Source organism: Rhopilema esculentum, chromosome 2 (genome assembly GCF_057945365.1).
Source record: "Rhopilema esculentum isolate cy_ngs chromosome 2, ASM5794536v1, whole genome shotgun sequence".
Taxonomy (NCBI): Eukaryota; Metazoa; Cnidaria; class Scyphozoa; order Rhizostomeae; family Rhizostomatidae; genus Rhopilema; species Rhopilema esculentum.
The window spans coordinates 4,183,801-4,204,562 of NC_142816.1; the positions used below are offsets into that span (position 1 = coordinate 4,183,801).

The window sequence follows — 20,762 nt, forward strand, 5'->3', positions numbered from 1 at the left end:
ATCAAAATAACAAGGGGGGCTCGTGCACATAATGTTGCAAAAAACAAATAGCAAAAGTAGAAATTTGCTAATTTTTAGCATCAACAAGGGAGCTCAGCCAACCACCCCCCCCCCTCCATCGAGTCTCCCTAGTCCCCCTCAAACATTTGCTTACACAGAAAACTTTCCTTCACACTACTTTGTGAAAATAGGAGAGGGAAAAAAGCATAATATTTGAGAAACAGAAATCGTTTCTGTACTGACATATATAAACAAAATGCTAATCAGTTTAAAAACTTACAAGCTGGTCTACGATATTTTGCAGCTTCATAAATGACTTTTCTGCATTTTTGTCTTCAACATGTCGCATTGCTTCGTCAAGAATTTTTGAGGCAAGATCGGTGAGCCTGGCCTCTTCTTCTGATGGTTTCTCCTTCTCTTGGATCATGGTAAGAATTCTTGGCTCTATATCTTCAGCTATCTCACCTTCTTCCTTGGAAGTTTCTTCCTTGCCACTGGCACTTGTAATCTAGAGTTGATAAAGTTTATGTACAACCCGAAAGACCATTATGATTATACTTAGTCTTAAATTTTCTCAAATAGTCCTACATGATTTCAAATAGTCTCACATAATTTAAAATGGACATGCTCACAAATCTTGGGTGCTCACAAATATCTGAAAAGATCTCAAATTATTTTAATGATTACAAATAGTTATACATATCTTCAAATAGACGCACTTAGTTTTTAATTGTTTCAAGCAGTCTTAAGTAGAAGTTTCAAATACTTTTGGGTACCATAATTCCAAACAGTCCTACACAACAAAATATTCCTAAACATGATCAGAAAAACTCTGATCATCTATAGCATATTGAGTCTTTAAAGTCAATTATTTCGGACTTTTTGAAGTGCTTAAAAAGGCCATTATTTGAGTACAAGAGACTACATTTTCAAGTTTCTTTTACGTGCTGTATCTAAAACTGCTAAAATTGATCAGATAATGCTGTACCTTCCTGCCGAAAGGCTTAAAGATGCTGAACTTGTCAGGAACATGCTGCTGCTTGGAGACAAGCTTCAGATGGCTGGGTAGTTGAATTGCTGGTATTTGTGTACAAAAATGGTGGATGTTTGATTGCGGAAAATTTGCTTTTCCTTTTGGCTGTAAAAAGCGAGATTGATCACGGTAATAAAATCATCTGAGGCATAGAAGCGAAGGAATCTTACTAATATTTGAGATCTTATTCCTGAGGTGTACTTACTTGGTAATGTGTTTATCCTAAATTCACACGAGGCATCCCTCTGATTGGGGGTGAATGAATCATAGAAAAAAATCCCTAACTTAAAAAAATAAAACACTTTAATCAACTAATAAAACATAATAAAACACCACACTTGCCTTGGAGACGAACATGCAAAAGACTTCTTTCTGAATGAATTAGCCCCCGTCTTTGCCGCGGAAAGCAACGCAACCGTTCATTATTGGACATGCTCCTTTATTATACGAATGGGGGGATTGCTAACCTATTAGAACAAACTGGCTTGGTCATCTTCTCAAAAAAGGGATCCCAACAAATATAAGGATAGTTATGAATTTGCAGTTTGGACAAAGGCAAAAAAACAAGGATATTTTTTTTAAAGACATATTCTTTTAATTTTTTAAAAAGGAAATTACCTTGGCTTTAGATTCCTTCCACGAGATGAGAAAGCTGTTCTTTCTTTTTTGCTTTGATAAATAATGCAACGCGTCCTTCGATACAAAAGCAGTGCTATTTGCAGGCAATATTTGGGGTTTTTCGCAAGCTGTTGCCTTCTCGCCCATGACATTTATTACATCCTCGTCTGTAATTTTTGTTGACAAAGACAGTGCCTGCAAGAAAAAATCCTGTATCGAGTGGCTGCAGAAGCGTTAAAAGATGAATGTCATACTATTGAAGAATTTCTCTGTGAAGTTATTTCTGTTTCATTACCAGGTCTGCAAATCGGATAAGGAGTGCCTGGTGTATATTTCACAAAGATGAAAGCTGTTACTCAAATTGAGGAGTTTCAGAATTCTTTGAATATTCATCATCTTTTGATAGACAAACGAACAGCTTCATAGGTAAAAATCTAAAAAGGTTTTTAAGGCTTCATTAAAAAGTGCTAATATCAGCAAAAAATAGACATAAATGGCGGGAGGCAAACCTAGGCCTTGATTCTAGCTTTTAGAAACCTGTTTGTTACAGGTGAAGGAGTATTGGAATATGGAACTGAGAAGGCTTTTCATATTTATAATAAGAGACTTTGAAAGCCTAAAGCAACTCAGTGAGCTACGAATATAGATACCAGGCCTGATAGTCAAGCGTTGGTGGGGGTGATCAAGCTTTCTTCAGTTTTAAACTTTCTCGAAAATAAAGCACGTAATATTGCACGAGCTTTTAACAAACAATATCAAACGCCCATGTTTGAGTGATGTTATAGCAGCTGTGAAGATTGTTGAAGGATTTCAGCTTTGGAACCGTGGCTAAATCGATTTTCCACAAAAATAGCCCTCAATCTAAGTTTACCATATCTCGCATAACAGTTTCAATGGTAGGTTTTGGGGGAGAGGTTGATGATAAGAAACGTACCTTCAGGATTTCATCCATGCTAACTGTCTCCTGGATATCCTGGTCGAGAGATTCTTGTAAGCTCATATTGGATTCATGATAATCTTCATAAGATTTCGCAAGATCGTTAGTCAATTCATTATCTTGTCCCTTTAATCTTTTATCTTCTTCATCAGGATTAATCTGGTCTTTGGATATCTCATTTTCCATATCATCGTTGTCTATTGGCTCTTGTACTACGGTGAAAGGCAGTTTCAAATTAAATAAAGCTCGAATGAGAAGTTGCAAGTCAACGTTTTCAGGGAGCCCTGAGGCAGAGAGGTGCCACGGAGGGTTTTAGCCCCCCTGATACTTTCCAAATGTGCTTAAAATTATACAAAAAATCGCCCTGCTCATTGTTTTGAGCATGTTTATCCCCCAAATCTTTTAGCCCCCTGAATCTGTAATATGCTGTGCGGTCCTTAAATGTATCAATTTTTGTCAACGGCTTTACAGTTAAACAAAAAACAAGCAAGTCTTCAATGCAAGCAAATTAAATCAGTGAGTTACTAATTCACTTTTTGAATCCGAATGGGCGTTTGGTAACGTTCACTTCTAAGATAGCACAAAAGAGTTTAAACGTAGCATACGAAAATACCTGTTATCTGACACTCCTCAGAGTACAAACTTCAAATAATCAATCAAGGTAAGGAAAAATTAATATGAGAAAACGGATAGAAAGTAACGTGGGGCGAAGAATTGCGCTTTTGATTTGATATGGTTGGTACAGAAGTCGGGATATTTTGCTTTGATATAGGCAGATACCAACACCTACATGAAAAGACGACCTTGCTTTCCAAATCATTACAAAATTGGCGACCTTGGTGAAATTTCTTCGTTTTACACAATAGAATATTGCCCCATTTTGAAAAAAAACAAATACTCAACCCCTCCAGGTTGATGTCCTTTAGAAAAGACTACGCTACTATAAAGTAATTTGAAGTTATTATGAAAAATTATATATTAAAATCACGATGGTTACCTCTGCATAAACTCGTGCTAAGCTACGAAGCAAAGACTTTCACAATAGATAACTGTATATTGTGCAATTTGATCACTTCTACAATCAAGTATTATTTCGTAAATCTAACCTTTTTTATTTTCGATAATTTCTTCCTTAGCCTTTTCTGGGTAGTTGTCAGCCTCTAAATCACTTTGCCTCTCTTCTATAACAACTGACGATTTCTTCGCTTCATCATAACTTTGATCTTCAATTTCGTTTTGAATAACTTCCTTAGAGCTATTGAAATGATCATCCCTTTCATCTTCTGTAGCTTCTGTTTCAGCAGCTAAACTTTCTTTGATATCAGTACTTTCATCACCCTTAGGTGAGACTGGTTTCTTTCCACCAACATCTAACTTTAACTTTTGCCTTACAATGTCATAAAACTCTTCATCAAGATCATCAAACATCAAGTTCTTTTCTATGCCAAGGTCAATAACCGGGGATGGAGCTCCAAAATGTCCAGCTGGTGACTGAAGATGGGTTGCATCTTTACCAGCCTGCTGCTTCCTACACAAGGAAAAACATGAAAGCAATATAACAAATGACTGCATAATCAACGTTTATATTACAAGTTTCTTCCCCTGGCAAAAAGTGTGGGTGTACTGTACAGTAATTTCTGTATGTTGTCAATACCATGTTCCACTCCATTCTCCTCAGTTGTTTCGTAGAAGGTTCGTATAATCAAACAGCAATGTTTTGGGGGTGGGGCAGGGTCATAGCTATGTGGGAATGCTGGTGTGACATCCCTCCCCCCCCGCATTGAAAGAAACCTGTTTTAAAAAACGAGTGGTATTCTATCATCCATGGTTCATCTTGGAACACTGATCAACAATAATTATGATGACTTGAAAAAAATCTGCATAAGATTGTGTTTAGCAAGGACTGCAATGGTTTTATAAACGAATATATGGAAAGATCAAATTATAACTATTTCTACAAAGAAAATGCTGCTACGGTCTTTAGTTTTAGCCAAGCTAGTTACTGTTTAGAATGTTGGGTATTGAAAAATATAGACAAGAAGAAGATTGAAGCGTTTGAATTATGATGCTACCGTTCTTTACCGAGCATCAGTTGGAATGAAGAGAAAATCAAGCTATGGGTTCTGGAAAAGATGACTGTAGATGCTACTAAAAACTTCAGACAGAAAAAAGTGGCTTTTATTGGAAACATACTAAGAGGGAAGGACATAAGCAATGATTTATTTCTAGGAACATTTTATAGGAAGAGAACAAGAGGAAAACCAAAAGTTAGGTAGAGTGACAATATCAACGAAATTGCTGGTTGAAGATATATCATACAGCTATAAAGATATGTGGCACAGGATAGAAGAAAATGGAGAGCCACCGCAATCCTTAATGCCCCCTTAAACACAATAGTTGGCTACAACCATGGCTGAGAGAGTGCAGTGTTGATGTTTTCCATTAAAAACAACACTAGAAACAGGGCACACGAAGGACTCAGGGATTGTACAACATCACAAAGGAATCTCTATAAACAAACATTTCCAATAACAAACATCTCAAAACAAAGGCAAATGACAGATGGTTTTTCTTTGCGACCAAATCCATGGGTAAGCAACATTTTAGGCAACAATACTGTCTAAACCAAACAGAAAAAATTTCCCGCGATATCAGCTATATGGAGTATCAACTGCATGCAGCAAGACCTTCAAAGGATTATTTCTGCTGCCATTTACATTTGACTTTTTTTGAAATAAAGACATCCAGGGGTGGCGCCAGCCATTTACATTAGTTTTTTGCCCCCCCCCTTTCACCACACCTTTTTTACTGGCAGAAAAAGCCCAGGATAGAAGGACTATTTATTCAAAAATTGATATAGGCTTAATGTAAGATTTTATACAGTATAAAAGAACAGCAGAAAATCTGTAGTATCTGCTTGGGATCTCTCAAAATCTTAAATGAGTCTTTGGTCTCAGACAACATTTTTGATTCACTTTTAATATCATAATAAAATGGAAGTAAAAACTTAACATTCAAATAAACACACTTTTTACTGGCACTTTCCTTCCTTCTTTTAGGTAGGGCAGTTTTTGGTGGCTCGTATTTCTTTCCTCTTGGCTTTCTTGTCTCATACAGAATTGATCTTGTTGTATTTGTTTGTGACAAAATAGCTGGTTTCGGGGAGTTAGCTTCTTCTTCTTCTGTTGATAAAAAGTCCTCAAGCAGGCTGTCTATATCTAAGAGATTCTGAAATTGAAACAGCCTCAAATATTATACCAAACATTATATGAAAATGGCTTTGAAAAAAGCAAACATTTTACGACATACTAAAAGCTTTTCCGTCTGACACTCCTCAGAGCATAAAACGTCAGAATAAGGTTCCGAAAGAACACGATGGAAAATATATACCCAGTTGTGGATCGAAATAGGCCAATCAGAAAGACGCAAGCACAAGACCGGTATAGTTGACCAATCAGTGCCACGAGCCTAAAGAAAAATTACCAATGGAGTCCAAGAGAAGCAAACATTATATCTGCTAAAGAAACAAATTAATTTGAGATTCAACATTGACAGTTGATTAAATGTTGAGCAAAATATGATTTTTTATAAAAATATGTTCAAATGAGAGTAATATATTCATTTTTATGTTCAGTTTGCAGTAAAAGGTATGCTCAAAGTAATAAAAAAGGCTAACTGCAAATATGTTCTCAGGCACATCATGAAAGTGGGGAGGGGTCAAGAGGCCGAAGCTACCTCTAGCATGATCCTATTGTTTCTTTAACATATAAATTGCAAACTACATTGGTGTTATGTTTTGAGAATTTCTATCAACAAGTGGTCAGCAAATGGATTCCAATTCTATTTGTTCAACCACACATAGTTATTGTCAGATAACCAAACATGGACTTTTGAAAAGCCTTAATAGACCAATTTTCCAACTTGACACACTGTATCATCAGAATTTTATTTATGTTTACACATGCTACAAAACTCAGGCCTGTCAGAACCAGGGGGGCTTGGGGGGCTGGAGCCCCCCAATATTTGTCAAATTGTAGATTGTTTCCTTTATAACAGTGTAGATTAGATTGCAGATTGTTTCCTTTATAACAGTGTACTGAATGAGAAGAAATACAATGGGCAGCCCCCCTCTCCCAAAATGAATTTTGTTCCGATGGCACTGAAACTAAACCCATGATACACATCATGCTAAAATATTTAAAACAAACTCTAACCTTCATTTGCTTCGGCTTAGGTTTACCCCCTTCCTCTTTCTTTAAGACACCTCTGCCTTTCATAACAACAGATGGTCTGATTTCACCCTCTTCAAGAAATGTGTCATTTTCCACCAAATTTTGCACACAACTTGATTGCACGGTGCCTCTTAAATTTTCTTCCTTCAACTTTACATCTTTGCCAATAGTCTTGTTCCCAGATCCTCTCCTGTATTTTCCAGATACTTCCAGAACTTCCTTGCCTTTAGAAAACAACTGGTCTGGCACGACTTTCTTTTGCAAACCCAAGCCTTGCTGGAAAGCTTCTTTTTCTGTTGTACTTGCATTTCTGTACTCTTTTTTTGAATCTTTTGCCAAATTTTCAAGCTCTTTTCTCACCTTAATCATCTCTTGGTATTTTGCAAACTTTGCCTTTTTCATTATGCTATAAATTTTGATTTTCCTTTCCCCTTATCATATCAAATGATTATCTTCAGAATATCTGCAATTGTAAGAGCGTGGTAAGCTTGGGAATATTTTCCTAGCATGTTAAGTCTACATAATTCAGAGTCTTGCTCAAAACCAAAACTTAAATGTTAAGCTCACCTAGGGTTTGGCATAGTGGCTTCGGTACACAAATATATTCAGTCGATTGCCATTTTCTTTCTGTTTACATCCGCCATCTTTGCTGTTGCTACCATTTTTACCTCATTGGTTGCTACCCACTGTAATTATTGAGGCCTCCTTTTGATCATATTCTAAAACTGAACTCGAGACAGCATGGTTTGATCAACACAAATGATTCGACGAATCTTGTCTTGTGCTGAAAAATGAGTTACCAACTTTATCGAAACACGACTTTGGGTAACAGCCTTCAAGAAAGCCTAGATGAGCTGATACAGGTATTGATTAATCCAACAGATTATATCGAAGTTGGACGTTGTGTAAATGTTACCTTTTACCCGTAATACATGTCGTGTCAACTCTTTTATTCATTTTAACTGTACTGTAGATATATTGAAATCAAATTGATCTCTTGAGGTAGATTTTATGAAACGGGTGAAATCCAGAAGTACACAAGATATTTCTGAAAGAGAGAAAGATAAAACAATAATGTAAATAATTAGCAGGGACCAGATTTTCCAACTTGACCCTGCTCACAAATTAATTGGTTGCATTCTAAATAAATATTTTGTTTAGTCCCAGCAGATAACACCACAGCTGGCTTTGAAGGCTCTGCTGGAGTTTGACAAAGCAATCAACCATGCACTGGCAACAAAAGTAAAAAATAGAATTACATTCAAGGTCAGTCACATCATTTTGTATGCGATATTTGAACCAGTCTGCAGAATTGGCAGACAGTTTACACTCAAGATAATTCTTGCTGTTTGACAATGATCTCTTAAAAAGGAGCACTGGCCATTACGAAAAGTTCCTAAATGAATGGACACCCAGAGGGGATTCCATGTAAAGCCCACACTGGATATCCCCAATAAACAATAGAAAAACAATGGGGAATCGATATTCTACACCTGATAACTCTGGCGTAAGCTACATGGATTCCACACTGGGTGGACACATGTATTTTTTAATTACATCTGATTTAAATACATTCAGAAATATGAACCACTGTGTAAACTCAGTGCACACAAAATTGCTGGTGCATACTTAGGTCTTCTTCAGAAAGCTCTTATAAGGCAGACTGGATCTTGATGCATCAAATTTGTTGCATCATGGGCACATTTCCTCAATTATATCAATCTCAAACAAACATCTGTGAATGTCAAGCAAACCTCTGTGAATTTTTATTGGATACTTTGCTTCTCAATTCATAAGTTATAAAAAATGTAACCTGAAAACTCCTGATCCTCTAATATAAACATTCCATAAAAAACATTCACATAACTAAATACCTCAGCAAGGAAACCTTTTTCTTTTGATGTCATTGAATCAATTTGAGGCAGTACGTCTATTTATCGTAAGGGGGAGAGCAAAGAGAGAAGTCCCTCTCAATGAATTCTTGATTTGTCCAGTGTCCCAAAATTTTGCCCTGATACTATTACAAATAAATTTACTTTTATGCTAAAATCACTATATTTTAATTTAGAAGAAATTTGTAAGAGCAGGAGCCTCAAAATTGGTCATGAACATTAAGAACAAGCTGAGGTTGAGGTTCTGCAAAGTGTAGTTTTAAACAAAATTTTGAAACCTGCTCAATCAATTCCATCTAAGAAATGGGTTGCTTTGTGAGTTTCTGCCATCTGGGCTTGCTTTGTCAGTGAATTTTCAAACATTTTGGTTATGGCTCATTCACTTTATTTGCAAATAAATCCAGAATCATCCCCTTGAACTCAATATTTAGGGAGTAAACTGCTTACACCCTTAAAATGTGAGAACAAATTAAAAACAATCCAGTCTAAAAGTTTTGGAAAAATTTAGAGCAACCAGCCTGAATCTCAACTATTTATATTTTCTCTTGACGGTATTTCCTTTTTGGCGACATAAAGTACCCCTGTTTCAATGCGATACATAAGATTTTAACCTGCCCTGATGTCTTTTTACTTAGCTTTTGCTTGAAGCTGGTTATGTTTATGCCTAAGCACAAGCTATTGCTAAATGTATTAAGTTTAAAAGTCCAAAAACAGAGTTCACTAAGCGATTTGCTCTGTGATGTGAAGCAATGGAGAGGACATACATAGAACAAGGAAAGAGCAAGAAGACTTCAACCAAAGGTGATGCACAGAAATTTCGCGAGGAAAAGCTGCGAGACTTAAAAAAGGATTCAGCTACGATACAAAGCTTTTTTTATCAAGCAAAAGCTAAAAACGTAACAAAAAACAGCAGGGTCTTGCTCTTGCTCCTTTCAATAAACTCATACAAGTTTTTGTAAGTTTATTAGGCCTATACTATCATAAGTCAAATGCACCCTCCGCCCAACAGGGCTGCGGTACTACACAACAAATTTCAACAGGGGTGCCCATGTTTTCTTTTTGGGGTCAGAAATTGACAAATCGATATTTTTGGGCTGCTGAAAATCATTGTGGTTTTCCGGAAGATTAGAAAATTATTTGTCACAAGTGGAGTGTGATAGAAGCTTTTCCACTTAAAATATATAAAGAACAGATTACGTAGTAATTTTTCCCGGCCAACCCCGGAGTCCTTCATGTTAATGTTCTTAGAAAAATACCTGTTAGATGACATCCAGAACCGAGGAGCAAATCACTTCATTAAAATCTCGTACAACCTTTGGTGGAAATCCTATTGTTTTATGAGAAAATCCCTGAAAATCATTTTGTTTTTGTGGATATCTCGGGCACTTTTTGCAAGAGTGAACTACCCCTCGTCAAGAACGATCACATTTTCAACATATAAGTTACTGTATTTAGAAACAAAGTCAAACCAATGAGTTAAAATTTTTGTTTATTTACTATTCAGTCAGCAAATGACATATTTAACATGTTCTGTTAACCATGTTCTGTTAACCAGCATTCATCCATGCACAAAATTACTGAGTTTAAAAAAATTGTTTTCCTTACAGACTAACATTTACTTGCATTTTCTGAGGAGTTTTTATTTGCTATTATTGTGGGCCGGTTTGATCAAAATTTGCCCGGGCCAAAAAAATTAGCCAGTCAGCCCCTGACTATGACACCAGCTCTATGCCATCAAAATGGATTATGTGTTTTTGATTTCAAGGTGCTTGATAATTCAAATTTATTGAGAAAATTCACATAAATAATATTGTCAGTAATGTTCATGATAATCAAGTTTATATTTTAAGACTCAGCCAACTCAGATCTTTATCTTATCAATATATATTTATGTGAGGCTAGGTTTTATCTGAATTATAATACTTTTCCAAAATCCACTTAATGACATGCAATAAGTTTTGAAGAATGTTTTAAGGTTGTTTTAACACCGTTTTTTCTTAAACAGGGACACTTGAACACATATAGATTTTGTGATAATGTATGGACATTTGTGTTAGAAGATGTACAGTTCAGAGAACTTGGAGAAATGGTTAAAGTTGAAAAAGTAAAAGTGGTTGCATGTGATGGAAAAGGTAGAAAAAAATCAATTCTGTTATTCTTGATTGTTTGTGTATTTTTGTAGTACATACTTTGTTTTGCAATGTTAAACTACATTTCACACCAAAGATTGCACTCGCAAAATGTTGATTTGCTCTGGCAATATTTATCAATACAATATCTTTAAAAACCATTGATTATCAACATGCAATACATTTCACTTCTACCTAGAGGGTAGAACCAACAACAAGATTTTATATAAGTTATTTACAGTGCACATATCAAACTTTCTTTAAAACTGGTCTTCCATGAGAGATGTCTTAGGCTGGGAGAGGCTGTCTAAAAATCTTAATATCAAGGTGGTATAAAAATCTTAATACCAAGAAGGTTTAAATCAGCAACAGAAAATGTGTTTGAAGCCTGTTGCGTTCTCTAACTTGAGAATTCCAGTTGATAAATCATTTCTGATGTGGGAGTTGAAAAATGCAAAAATAATCATCTTTAATGGTACTGGCTCTGTGCACGTAAAAACTGCTAAAAAGCTCTAAACAGTTAAAGATGCAAATGTAAGATGTTAATTGGTAGGGCAAATTTAAGTGAAGAATACACACTAGGTGAAGAAAAAGCTCTTACTTATATTATTACAATCCAAATCCTTTCAGATTTTGGATATGAGTATCTAGTTGCTTTGAAAAACTCATAACTTCTTTCATGTTGATCGTTTTGATGTTGTTGCCTGACAGTTCATCTGTCAAACATTTCAGCAGGAAGTCAGCCACATCAAAGAATTGGCAAATTCTTCTTCTATAATGTTTTGATTTTGACTCCTTTCTTGTTACCACCAAGTACTCAAGCATCTTGTTAACACTGATTGCAAATCCAAACACTCTTTTCAGTAGTGCCTCTTTAGATCCTTCTGGATGAATTTTGCTAACATGTGTAGACTGTCGCCCAAGGCCAAGCTTTGTCTTGCTTCTGAGTAATTCAGTGATTTGAAATCTGTACTCTAAAGCTTTTTTCATGAGCTTCTCATCACCATACTGCAAGAAGACACCAACACTTGTAAATGTCTTCATTTTCACTGGTACATACTTACAAGTGTCATGGCTATGGTTTGAAAATGGCAACAGGCAGTTCCAGCAGAAGGAACGACCACACCTACATGTCATATAATTGCATCCATCAGATTTGTTGATGGGTGTTTTACAAAGTGGACATGGCTTTAGTTCTACTTCAGTGACATAAAACCTTCCATTGCTGTCAAAAATACTGCCTACTACTTTTTCCAGTCTATTTCTGTATTCCCTTACACTATCACAAGTAGCAGGCCAATGTTGTTCTTCTTTGCACTCAAAACACCAAGTTGTGTTGCACTGACATTTCACAATGGGTATATCACCAAGAGCAGATGGCCCCTTAACTCCTTGGTAGCCATGACAAAATGCAGCCTTTTCACAGGTAGGACACCACTCCCAATTCCTTGCAGCTGCAAGATTTCTCTCAAAGACTGTTTTAATGAAAACCTTTGCTTTGTCTGGTTTAACAGTGCTTAGTATTGTAGCTATATCCACTTCTGATTTGCAATCAAAGCCAGGGCAAGTGATCACAGGTGTCTGCATTTCAATTCTGGTTGTCAGATGAGACTGCCAACATCCTCTGCAAAAACTATGGAGACAGTTTTTATGGTGCATTCCTGACTTCTCTGAAATCGGGAGAAAAGGGTCAGCCAACTGTTGATAGCATATTTGACAATATATTGAGACAACTTGTAAATCACATGATACATCACTCTCCATATCACATTCACCTGAGGTCACTGCAAAAACCTCATTTGCAAGCAGGTTGAAAGCCTCCAAGACATTATAGGATTTTGTTTGCCATTTTGTTAGCTTTCTTGTGGAGAAAGAAACCATTTTCTCTGAAGAGTTACATCTTACGGGTGGTATAAAAGACATATCTTTCTTTATGCTTGAGATGATTTGGTCAAATACCAATACAGTTCCCTGAATTCGTTCCAGCTGAGCCATGTCAAATTTTGGTCCATTGCTAAACATCCTTATTTTCACCAAAGATGTCCCATCTGTTTTGCTCTCACATGTTTGGTTAACCACAATGAAACAAGTGTATCCTGAAAGAGGAAAGTTGATAATATATCAGTGCTTAAAAAACCAACTTAAAATGTAATAGACTCTAGCTAAAGTCACATTGAATATTGCTTGAAAAACTATGACTTAAAGTATGATACTGGGTGTGACTTAAAATAAAACAAAACATAAAAAGAAAAAACATAAAACTAAACATTGAGTCAAATCCCGCTGAAAAAACATTGAAAGTCCTGCAAGAGATAACAGCAAACAGAGAGAACTGGAGACGTATTGTTAAAGATATAATGGCAGAAAACCGCTGACCATTTATTTTAGTAGTTAGTGACTTAAAATATGTTTGATATTTGATCATGTATACAACTTGAAGCAGTAGAGCCAACTGCAAGACATTTTTCACTTACCAACTGGCACAAAAATATTTAATACTTGATGACTCTTTATGTTATAAGATACAACCATCCCATCTTGGCAAAAAATTGTCTAGAACACCTCTGGCAATCGCCGCTTAAGAATTCAAATTTGTTTAATGCTTCATTTCTATCAGACAAGCATGATGTAGAGATAAAGTTGGGAGAAGCCTATATTATTTTAGCCAAGTTATCAAAATGATTCTATCACTTGTAGCTTTTTTCAATTTGTTTTTGAAATCATAAGGTATGATACACATGTCTTGCTCCAGAAACTATTTCTTTATACCATGATACTAAAGTCATAAAATCTCCCAGGCACCATCTTTGCACCACAAAGTCTCAGCTTATAAATTTACTTTGAATAATTGCAACTTAAAATAAGTCACTCTAAATCATTCATGATCTATTTCAACCTTAAAAATGGGCTAAACTCAAACCCTGTATTAGGACATCTGAAAATCATCAAACATGTTATAAAATGTCTCAAATACCAATAAGTATAAATGATAAATTCACAAAAGAAATATTTGTACCTGTCATGGCATCTGTTGGAAGGACCTTGTCAATGAAAACACCAAAGCATCTTGGAATAACTGTTGCCTCTGTGTATTTGTTTCCATAAATGGATTTCAGTTCATCGTGCAAGATAGAAGAGGTACTAACAACTACATCAAACTCTTGGCATTCCAACATTGCAGAGTCAGAAGCTTCCATTAAGTGTTGGTTTGAGTTAAATACATCTTGTTGGGTCTCTTTTTCAGTACTTTCTTGCTGTTCTATCTCATGCACTGCATAAAAAAATATAACCTTAAACAGGATGCTTTCAAAATATATTCTTACAAAAAATTTTATGTAAGAAGATGAAAAATTGAATTTGATAAATTAATAATAGATTTGGAAAAGAAATTAAAAAAATTAATTTAAGTTAAGTAATGTAATTGAAGTAATATATATACAAGTATATTTGTGATGGGCCAAGCCATTTCAGAGATTAAAATTGTGGCTAATGAAACAAGCAATGTTTCAAGAATTCATCAAATAAACAATTCAGTTGTTTTTAAAGGAGACTTAATTCCTCAGTTTTTTAAAGGAGACTTAATTTTAAAGAACATTAAATTTTTGTCAAAGAAATGGACTGCAACATCTAACTTTAAAAACAACACTAATACATCAACTATTACAAATCTCAGACTATTTTTGTCATTATTTTCATCATTAACAAAAGTAACACAAGAATTTAAGCAAGAGATTGTACTTACTTGGAAAGTTTCTTAATTCTTCATCAACTTCAATGTAAATGACATTATCCTTTTGAAAATCTTTTGAAAGGTCTTCAATGGTGATTCTCTCATTTCTGTTTTTCACATCATATGTTGAAAATCTTTCCTTTTTCTTTTTCTGGAATTTTTTTGTCATAAAATCCCCTAAGCAAATATTTGCCTCTATGTCTTCATTTCCTTCAATAACCAAACTGTCTTCCAGATCCATTTCGTATTGTTCATCATCATATAAATGTGACCAATCATCAAGATCTTCATGGATCAAATTGTTGTCATTTGTATGCTTGTTTCCTCTCAGATAATGACACTTCCTTGTTGTTTTATCTTTAACAAGGTCACTGTTTCTAGCGGAATGAACATTGTATGGCCACATAGATGATGGAAGCTCAGATTCAATTTCATACTTCTCATCATAACGATCTTCTGTCATTGTTTCTTTTCTTGTATTCCTACAAATCATTCATCAATCATTAAATGTTTTTGTTTCTACTTAATATAGATTAACTCAAAACCTTAATTGATGGGAAAAGAAGGTTTTTCTAAGATATTAACACTTTAACCTGCTGAATTTCAGGAAAAATCTGCAAATCATCTTTATAAAACAGTTTGTGAATATTTTATTGATTGGGACAAAGTAATATGCTTATGGGCAAAGAAAGATTCACATCATAAAGAAAAATCTGACAAAAATATACTAGCACAACTTAGCCATTTGGGCTAAGAATAAATGAGCTCTCCAAAATTTTGAAACCCTTGAATTATCTTATCTCATATTAAGGCAACCAACTAAATTCATTACTCATACATTATATTGATAGGAAGACAAGGCTTTCCTTAGTGCATAATTTCTTCGGCCTAAAGGGCAGATTTTCTTTGGAAACTTTCATTTTATTTTAACACGAAGCACTTTTTGATATAGAACATGTTCTTCACTACAGAATTTGTAAAACATTTATGTCTCCAGCGTCTGCCTGTATGTAGATTTCCAGTACCCCAATCAAACTTTTGGATATGTAGAGATTGAATGTTATCAAACATATGGTTCCAAACTAATTCTCATCACATACCATTTCTTGCCTTTAATAATACCAGGATTGTCTTCATCCAAACTGTATACTGCTCTACAGCATTTGCCTTGTGTCAGTCTAACTGTATCAAAAACAGGAATTTTTGGTGGTGGAGCACTTTGCTCACCCGTCTGGTTTTTTCTATGTCTTGCTCTCATTCTTTTCTTACCATATGACTGATTTTTTATGTCATCTTGCTCTGTGAAGGTCTTTTTTGTTGATAAGGCATCCATATTTTCCTCAAGCTCTTCAGTTATCATCCATCGCTTCTTTTTGTTAAGTGTCATTGAGACCCCAACAGAAGAGTTTTCATTTTGTGATAGCCTTTGCTTCAACCCTGGAAAAAAGAAGGAAATTTTCAACAAACAGTGTATTTGTACGTCATTACCATAATACTAAAACATATTCCATACTTTTACTCCTGAAATAAACTCCATCAACATAGTTCTGTGTACATTTTGTAGGTGTTTCAAGACAAATGCTTTCTATGATATTGAGCTTTTTATCAAATTAAAAATACTCTTGTTAAATCGCTTTTTAAAAAAATCATTGTAAAAAATCTAATCAGACTTTTAAAATGCTAAAGGGATATGAATGCATACAATAAAAAAATGCAAATCGTCGGTCTAAAATCCAAATTATTATTACTCACTGCCGTCTTGTCTGAGGCCTAATTCAGGAGATCGTACCAGAGTTATATGAGCAGCCTTTTTGTCACAGATGCTTTGTTTGGGATACTTTCTTTGCGTGTTGCCGGTTTTACCAGCCCACTTTGACTTCTTGAGTACCATTTTTCACTTGCTCGTTTGCAGCACAGCAATCCACTTCCAATCTAACCTGCGTCGCTCTTCCGCTTTGCCCAGCAAAATTTTCTTTCAGATGTCTTCTTACAAAAGGAATGAGCCTTTCTGTATGTTATGTGCATTTTGCCGATGCCTCAATTTATACTAAAACAGATTGCAGTAACTTTGCTACTTGATGGTGCAACTTTGACGATATTTTCAAAACAATTACGTCATTGTTTTATTTGGTGGTTGTGGTGCAATGACTGAAAACGAGACAATCTCCCTCGCACTTTCTTAAATCCGCCTGTTTCCATAGCTCTGACGTAGAATAATATTTGCTGATGTTCATTGACTACATCTTCATAAATTTCCTAAAATCTTTAATAGTTTTTTCATAATTGTAAACATAGATTTCAAAATGTTTGACAAATACAAACGATCGTATTGTATAAGCAATGGAATATTTGCGATAAGCAAATAAACTCATCCATTTTTTACATGTTTGCCAGCATCAGTCCCCTCCCTACCATGGATACCAGAGCCACATAAATTCGAGCGCGGAAATAGTTTTTGTAGGTTCATGTCAGGGTGGCTAATTCGGGGGTAAAATTTCGTTTTCAACGCAGGGGGTAGTGGCGTCATAACTTGTCACATAAATTTTTGCAACTCTGTATAAGGCCAGGAAATAGTTATTATTTTAAAACTTTTGTTTTAATGGTGATTCGTTCCATTTTTGACAGCTAGACAATAATCCCTTTTAATAAGTCTTCAGAATTTCTCAAAAGAAACTCGTGCTTCCACCCCTATTGCAAATCATTTAAGGAAAAAGGCCTTCGAATACAGATAATGCATTTTTATCGCAAAAATCTACAAAAAACAGTGCCTCAATTAATTATTTGACTTCAACGCGGCAGTGACATTTGCCAAAGAAATCTTTAAGCGTGTTGAGTGACTTTTCCTAAAAGAACTTGATGCTCAGCACCAATGAGTCTCAGAGACTCGACAGTCTCTTCAAGCAATATATTGTTTTGAAAAGTAACTTAAGTGCTTATTTCTTTTCCTAGGTTCTGGAGTTGCTACATCAGAAGATTAAGGCTAGTCAAAGCGTCAGAAAACTTCATGAAAAAAGTCGAATAACTCAATTACAAGCGACGTACTAACTGTAACTCTTCTATTTATTTTGGAAAACCATCCAACGATTTGCAGAAGGTCTTCGCAGAATCGACATAAATAACATTATGGTCAAAATTAAGGCACAATTGTTACTATATTGTAAATGTTGAGAGCGTATTAGGGGCTTGGAGAGGGAGGGAATAATGTAGCACAAATCTGAAAAAGGCATTGCATCTCATGAGGTTATTTTCGATTTTTAGGAAGGGGTCAGAGGTTTTGATTCATTGATCTTACAAAAGATGGCCATTTGGGTTTCGCATCAGCCCTAGAGACTACTAAACTATCTTCTCATCATCCCTGGCCTGTTGCATATTTTTCTAACCCCCAGACTGTTGCTATGCACTAACATAAGCTATTACAAAGTCCCATAGATGTGTCCCAAGATCTACCTGTTCTTTTTTCTCACACTTGGAATACATAACAAGTAATACCCTTTCTCAGCCCCTGACTTTGAAATGCATCTCAACTTTTTTTTGCACTAACAAACAGAAATTCTAATAAAATTCTAAAATTTTGTTCGATAGTAATCGTTAAAGTAGAATTGTGTGAGCACGGGTAGTTAAGTAACAATGATTGCTCAATTTATGAATCCGTCAAAAATCAGTGATTTGATAACTTCAAAACTGTTTGTCTATGTAGCTATGCCTGCAATGCTTATATAGTCTTTTGTGATCGTGTACGTTTGTTGATGTGATTCGATGTGATCGCACAACAGCTTTGCTGATTCGCCAGTCTGCTTTAAACAAAGCCGCGCGAACCCAGTGAAGGACCCTCTTTTATAGTCAAGTTCCATTCAAACAGTGGCTTTTTAATAAAAAGTTATCTGAATCAACGCGCGCTGTACTTTTGTAATATACAGTGAAGACAACACACGGTAAATCGCAGATTTCAAAATCGAAAATTTTTCCTTAACAAACAAACCAAAATATTATTTGAAATTTTAACAATTTGGCGCTACGAGAAAGCTATTTGAATTGCCATTTTTCGATTAACACTAAATCTTTTATAACCAAAAATGGTGAATTGGTTTCTTTCTTAACAAAATCAATAGAAATTTTTTACTTACTATAATTTTTCTATTGACTATGTTCTAATTGATTTTCTTTAACACTTGATGTTTCATCACCAATCAAAAAGGTAGAATTCAATGACAATACCGAAAAAAGCACAAAGCCTACTTCGTTTATTGTTTTATCCTAACTGCCATGGATAATTTCTTGCAAAAAATAGTTTCTGAACCTTCTGGCCTTCTAATTAAAGGCCTCATCGATCGACCGCTTCATCTATTGATTGATAATTACAGAATTCAACAAAATGACCCTGTTATTCTGTTAGTGGGACTTTTGACTTGGGCAGTTGGTTATTAAATGGCATTAATATTTATTCAGAAGCTCTAAATAATCATGTTTAATTACATCATCGAGGCAAATAATATGGTGGTAATCCGCCTGCCTGACTTGTCTCTGATCTTATTGCTTCGCCTATCCATAGATTCAGCCGGCACCTCGGTGGACCATGTTTACCTTCTTCACTAGACATCGCTGCCGTTGCACTGGTCGGCTCACCCTAGGCCATACGTTTCGCATTCAATCGCAGTTAGAAGTTTCTTTTTCAGTTCTTTCTTTGATTCATATAGAGGTAAACTCAGTCTTTGTCCGCAAGTGCTTGCGACCGGCAATGACGTACTTGATTGTCCGATAATGTCGACAGTCACTGCTATCTCCTCTGTATGAAAAAAGACATTTATTGTCAATAGAGTTCTTCACTGTGACGTCATAGGAATGTATTTTTCATAATTTTTTACTTTTTACTGCATAACCTTAATACATCTCTGAAAGTGAAAATTGGTCAAGTATTTAAAAACTTGATGGCATATGGCAATGTTACATTTGAAGGTTGCTAACACGTTTCTGTTATTTCTGCTTGGTACATTAAACGGGCTGTGTCATGGTTTTTTAAATAAACCAAATAAACCTTCACTACTCGTTTCCTTTCATAAAACATACCAGAATGCAAAAGCTTCGCACGATGAGTACGGCTACAAAAACTGTTTTTATTCCATATTGGTTTTTCTATTGAGCGATGATTGTTTCACCCAAACAACTTTCGCTCAAAATGCGTGTTGCCACACGTGATGTCCCTTGTGACACAGCCCCTTTAACTTTAGAAAAGAGACAAAATTTCCGTGATATGATGGGAAACAGCCTGTGCTCATGTGGTCATATTTCAGCCAAATCGAAACAAACTTAACTGATTCAAGAGGTATTTTATTATGCTCTCTCAGATTATTTTTTCTAAATTGAAAAATCTTAAAGCAAATTTTCGTGATATCATCGCTAAAGAACCCTTTAGGAAAATAAAAGACGAATTCATTAGATTTAAATGTCACAGACTTAGAACACTGTGAAAACATTTTGGTATTAACAACGGGCGTTGATGAGAATATACCCCTTGAACGCTGTTTTGAACCGAAAGAAGTTTGCGGCTAAAAAGCAGATAACCTCTTGTAGTGACAGGGAACCCTGTCTCACAAGAAATGTGCATATGAGCTAAAACCAACAAAAGATCACGTAAAGCCGAAAACCCACTCCGGAAAATGGTCCACGGATCGGATCAGATTTTGTGTTGCGCACGCGCTTTGGATGCAAAAATGGTCACATGACTGATCCGCGACGGATCGAAAAAAAGTTGAAATCATTTCAATTTTTTTAACCGTTCCGGTACAATAGTTTTCTTTTGATCAAAATCGAATTAGAACTTTTCAAACAATAGAGCAATTGCGTCATGAATTCCAATCTGAAACGATCCGTGGATCGAACGGAACTGATCAGAACAACACGATCTGATCCGATCCGCGGATCGTTTTCCAGAGTGGGTTTTCGGCTTAAGGTCCTCTGCCTGACAGTCTCTGTATAATCACTTAAGAAAAGCAGGGAATTATCAAAAAACAAAAACACACTTACCATTATTTCCTATGACATTACTAAAGGCTGGCAGAACTGAGGTGCCAGTCAGAAAGTACAGCAATTTCATACGCTGCGAGGGCGTCATCTCGCGAATGATGCTCCAAAACCAGCTGAACATGATAAAAAGGAACCAAAAAGTTGACAAAGATGTTTGGTGATGAATTTCG

The 20,762-nt window shown here is 35.5% G+C and overlaps 4 protein-coding genes across 5 annotated transcripts in view; 1 reads left to right on the forward strand and 3 right to left on the reverse strand.

Annotated features, from left to right (window-relative positions):
* Window positions 1-7,502, reverse strand: part of LOC135695276 (uncharacterized) — a 39,693-nt gene extending 32,191 nt beyond the window's left edge. Inside the window, exons 1-8 of the mRNA XM_089109622.1 lie at window positions 7,388-7,502; window positions 6,803-7,283; window positions 5,617-5,816; window positions 3,695-4,116; window positions 2,586-2,800; window positions 1,652-1,846; window positions 989-1,138; window positions 281-508 (exon numbers count right to left, since the gene is read on the reverse strand). Of these exons, the coding sequence (XP_088965748.1) occupies window positions 281-508; window positions 989-1,138; window positions 1,652-1,846; window positions 2,586-2,800; window positions 3,695-4,116; window positions 5,617-5,816; window positions 6,803-7,222 (1,830 nt within the window). The 5' untranslated portion in view covers window positions 7,223-7,283; window positions 7,388-7,502. The remainder of the gene's footprint in view (window positions 1-280; window positions 509-988; window positions 1,139-1,651; window positions 1,847-2,585; window positions 2,801-3,694; window positions 4,117-5,616; window positions 5,817-6,802; window positions 7,284-7,387) is intronic.
* Window positions 7,503-7,530: 28 nt separating this feature from the next.
* LOC135695281 (transcription initiation factor IIA subunit 2) lies at window positions 7,531-18,348 on the forward strand. Its single transcript, XM_065214287.2, has 4 exons — window positions 7,531-7,683; window positions 7,982-8,086; window positions 10,718-10,844; window positions 17,521-18,348. The coding sequence occupies exons 1-4, from the start codon at window positions 7,612-7,614 to the stop codon at window positions 17,547-17,549; spliced, it is 333 nt and encodes a 110-aa protein (XP_065070359.1). The 5' UTR covers window positions 7,531-7,611; the 3' UTR covers window positions 17,550-18,348.
* LOC135695277 (uncharacterized) lies at window positions 10,879-16,664 on the reverse strand. Its single transcript, XM_065214281.2, has 5 exons — window positions 16,324-16,664; window positions 15,672-16,008; window positions 14,584-15,053; window positions 13,858-14,112; window positions 10,879-12,937 (listed from the first exon to the last, which is right to left on the reverse strand). The coding sequence occupies exons 1-5, from the start codon at window positions 16,460-16,462 to the stop codon at window positions 11,451-11,453; spliced, it is 2,688 nt and encodes an 895-aa protein (XP_065070353.2). The 5' UTR covers window positions 16,463-16,664; the 3' UTR covers window positions 10,879-11,450.
* Window positions 18,349-18,515: 167 nt separating the features above from the next.
* Window positions 18,516-20,762, reverse strand: part of LOC135695704 (uncharacterized) — a 32,216-nt gene continuing 29,969 nt past the window's right edge. For both annotated transcript variants that reach the window (XM_089109614.1, XM_089109612.1), the window contains exons 35-36: window positions 20,593-20,705; window positions 18,516-19,354 (exon numbers count right to left, since the gene is read on the reverse strand). In XM_089109614.1, coding sequence (XP_088965740.1) covers window positions 19,191-19,354; window positions 20,593-20,705 — 277 coding nt within the window. In that variant the 3' untranslated portion in view covers window positions 18,516-19,190. The remainder of the gene's footprint in view (window positions 19,355-20,592; window positions 20,706-20,762) is intronic.

Bases quoted from the DNA above. Each gene is read 5' to 3' on its own strand.
- LOC135695281 (XM_065214287.2), top strand. From the start codon at position 7,612: ATGAGTTACCAACTTTATCGAAACACGACTTTGGGTAACAGCCTTCAA. The intron at 7,684-7,981 runs GTATTGATTAAT...TATTTTGTTTAG, and splicing joins GCCTAGATGAGCTGATACAG to TCCCAGCAGATAACACCACA. The intron at 8,087-10,717 runs GTCAGTCACATC...TTTCTTAAACAG, and splicing joins AAAATAGAATTACATTCAAG to GGACACTTGAACACATATAG.
- LOC135695277 (XM_065214281.2), bottom strand. From the start codon at position 16,462: ATGGTACTCAAGAAGTCAAAGTGGGCTGGTAAAACCGGCAACACGCAA. The intron at 16,009-16,323 runs GTGAGTAATAAT...TCTTTTTTCCAG, and splicing joins AGGCCTCAGACAAGACGGCA to GGTTGAAGCAAAGGCTATCA. The intron at 15,054-15,671 runs GTATGTGATGAG...AATGATTTGTAG, and splicing joins ATTATTAAAGGCAAGAAATG to GAATACAAGAAAAGAAACAA.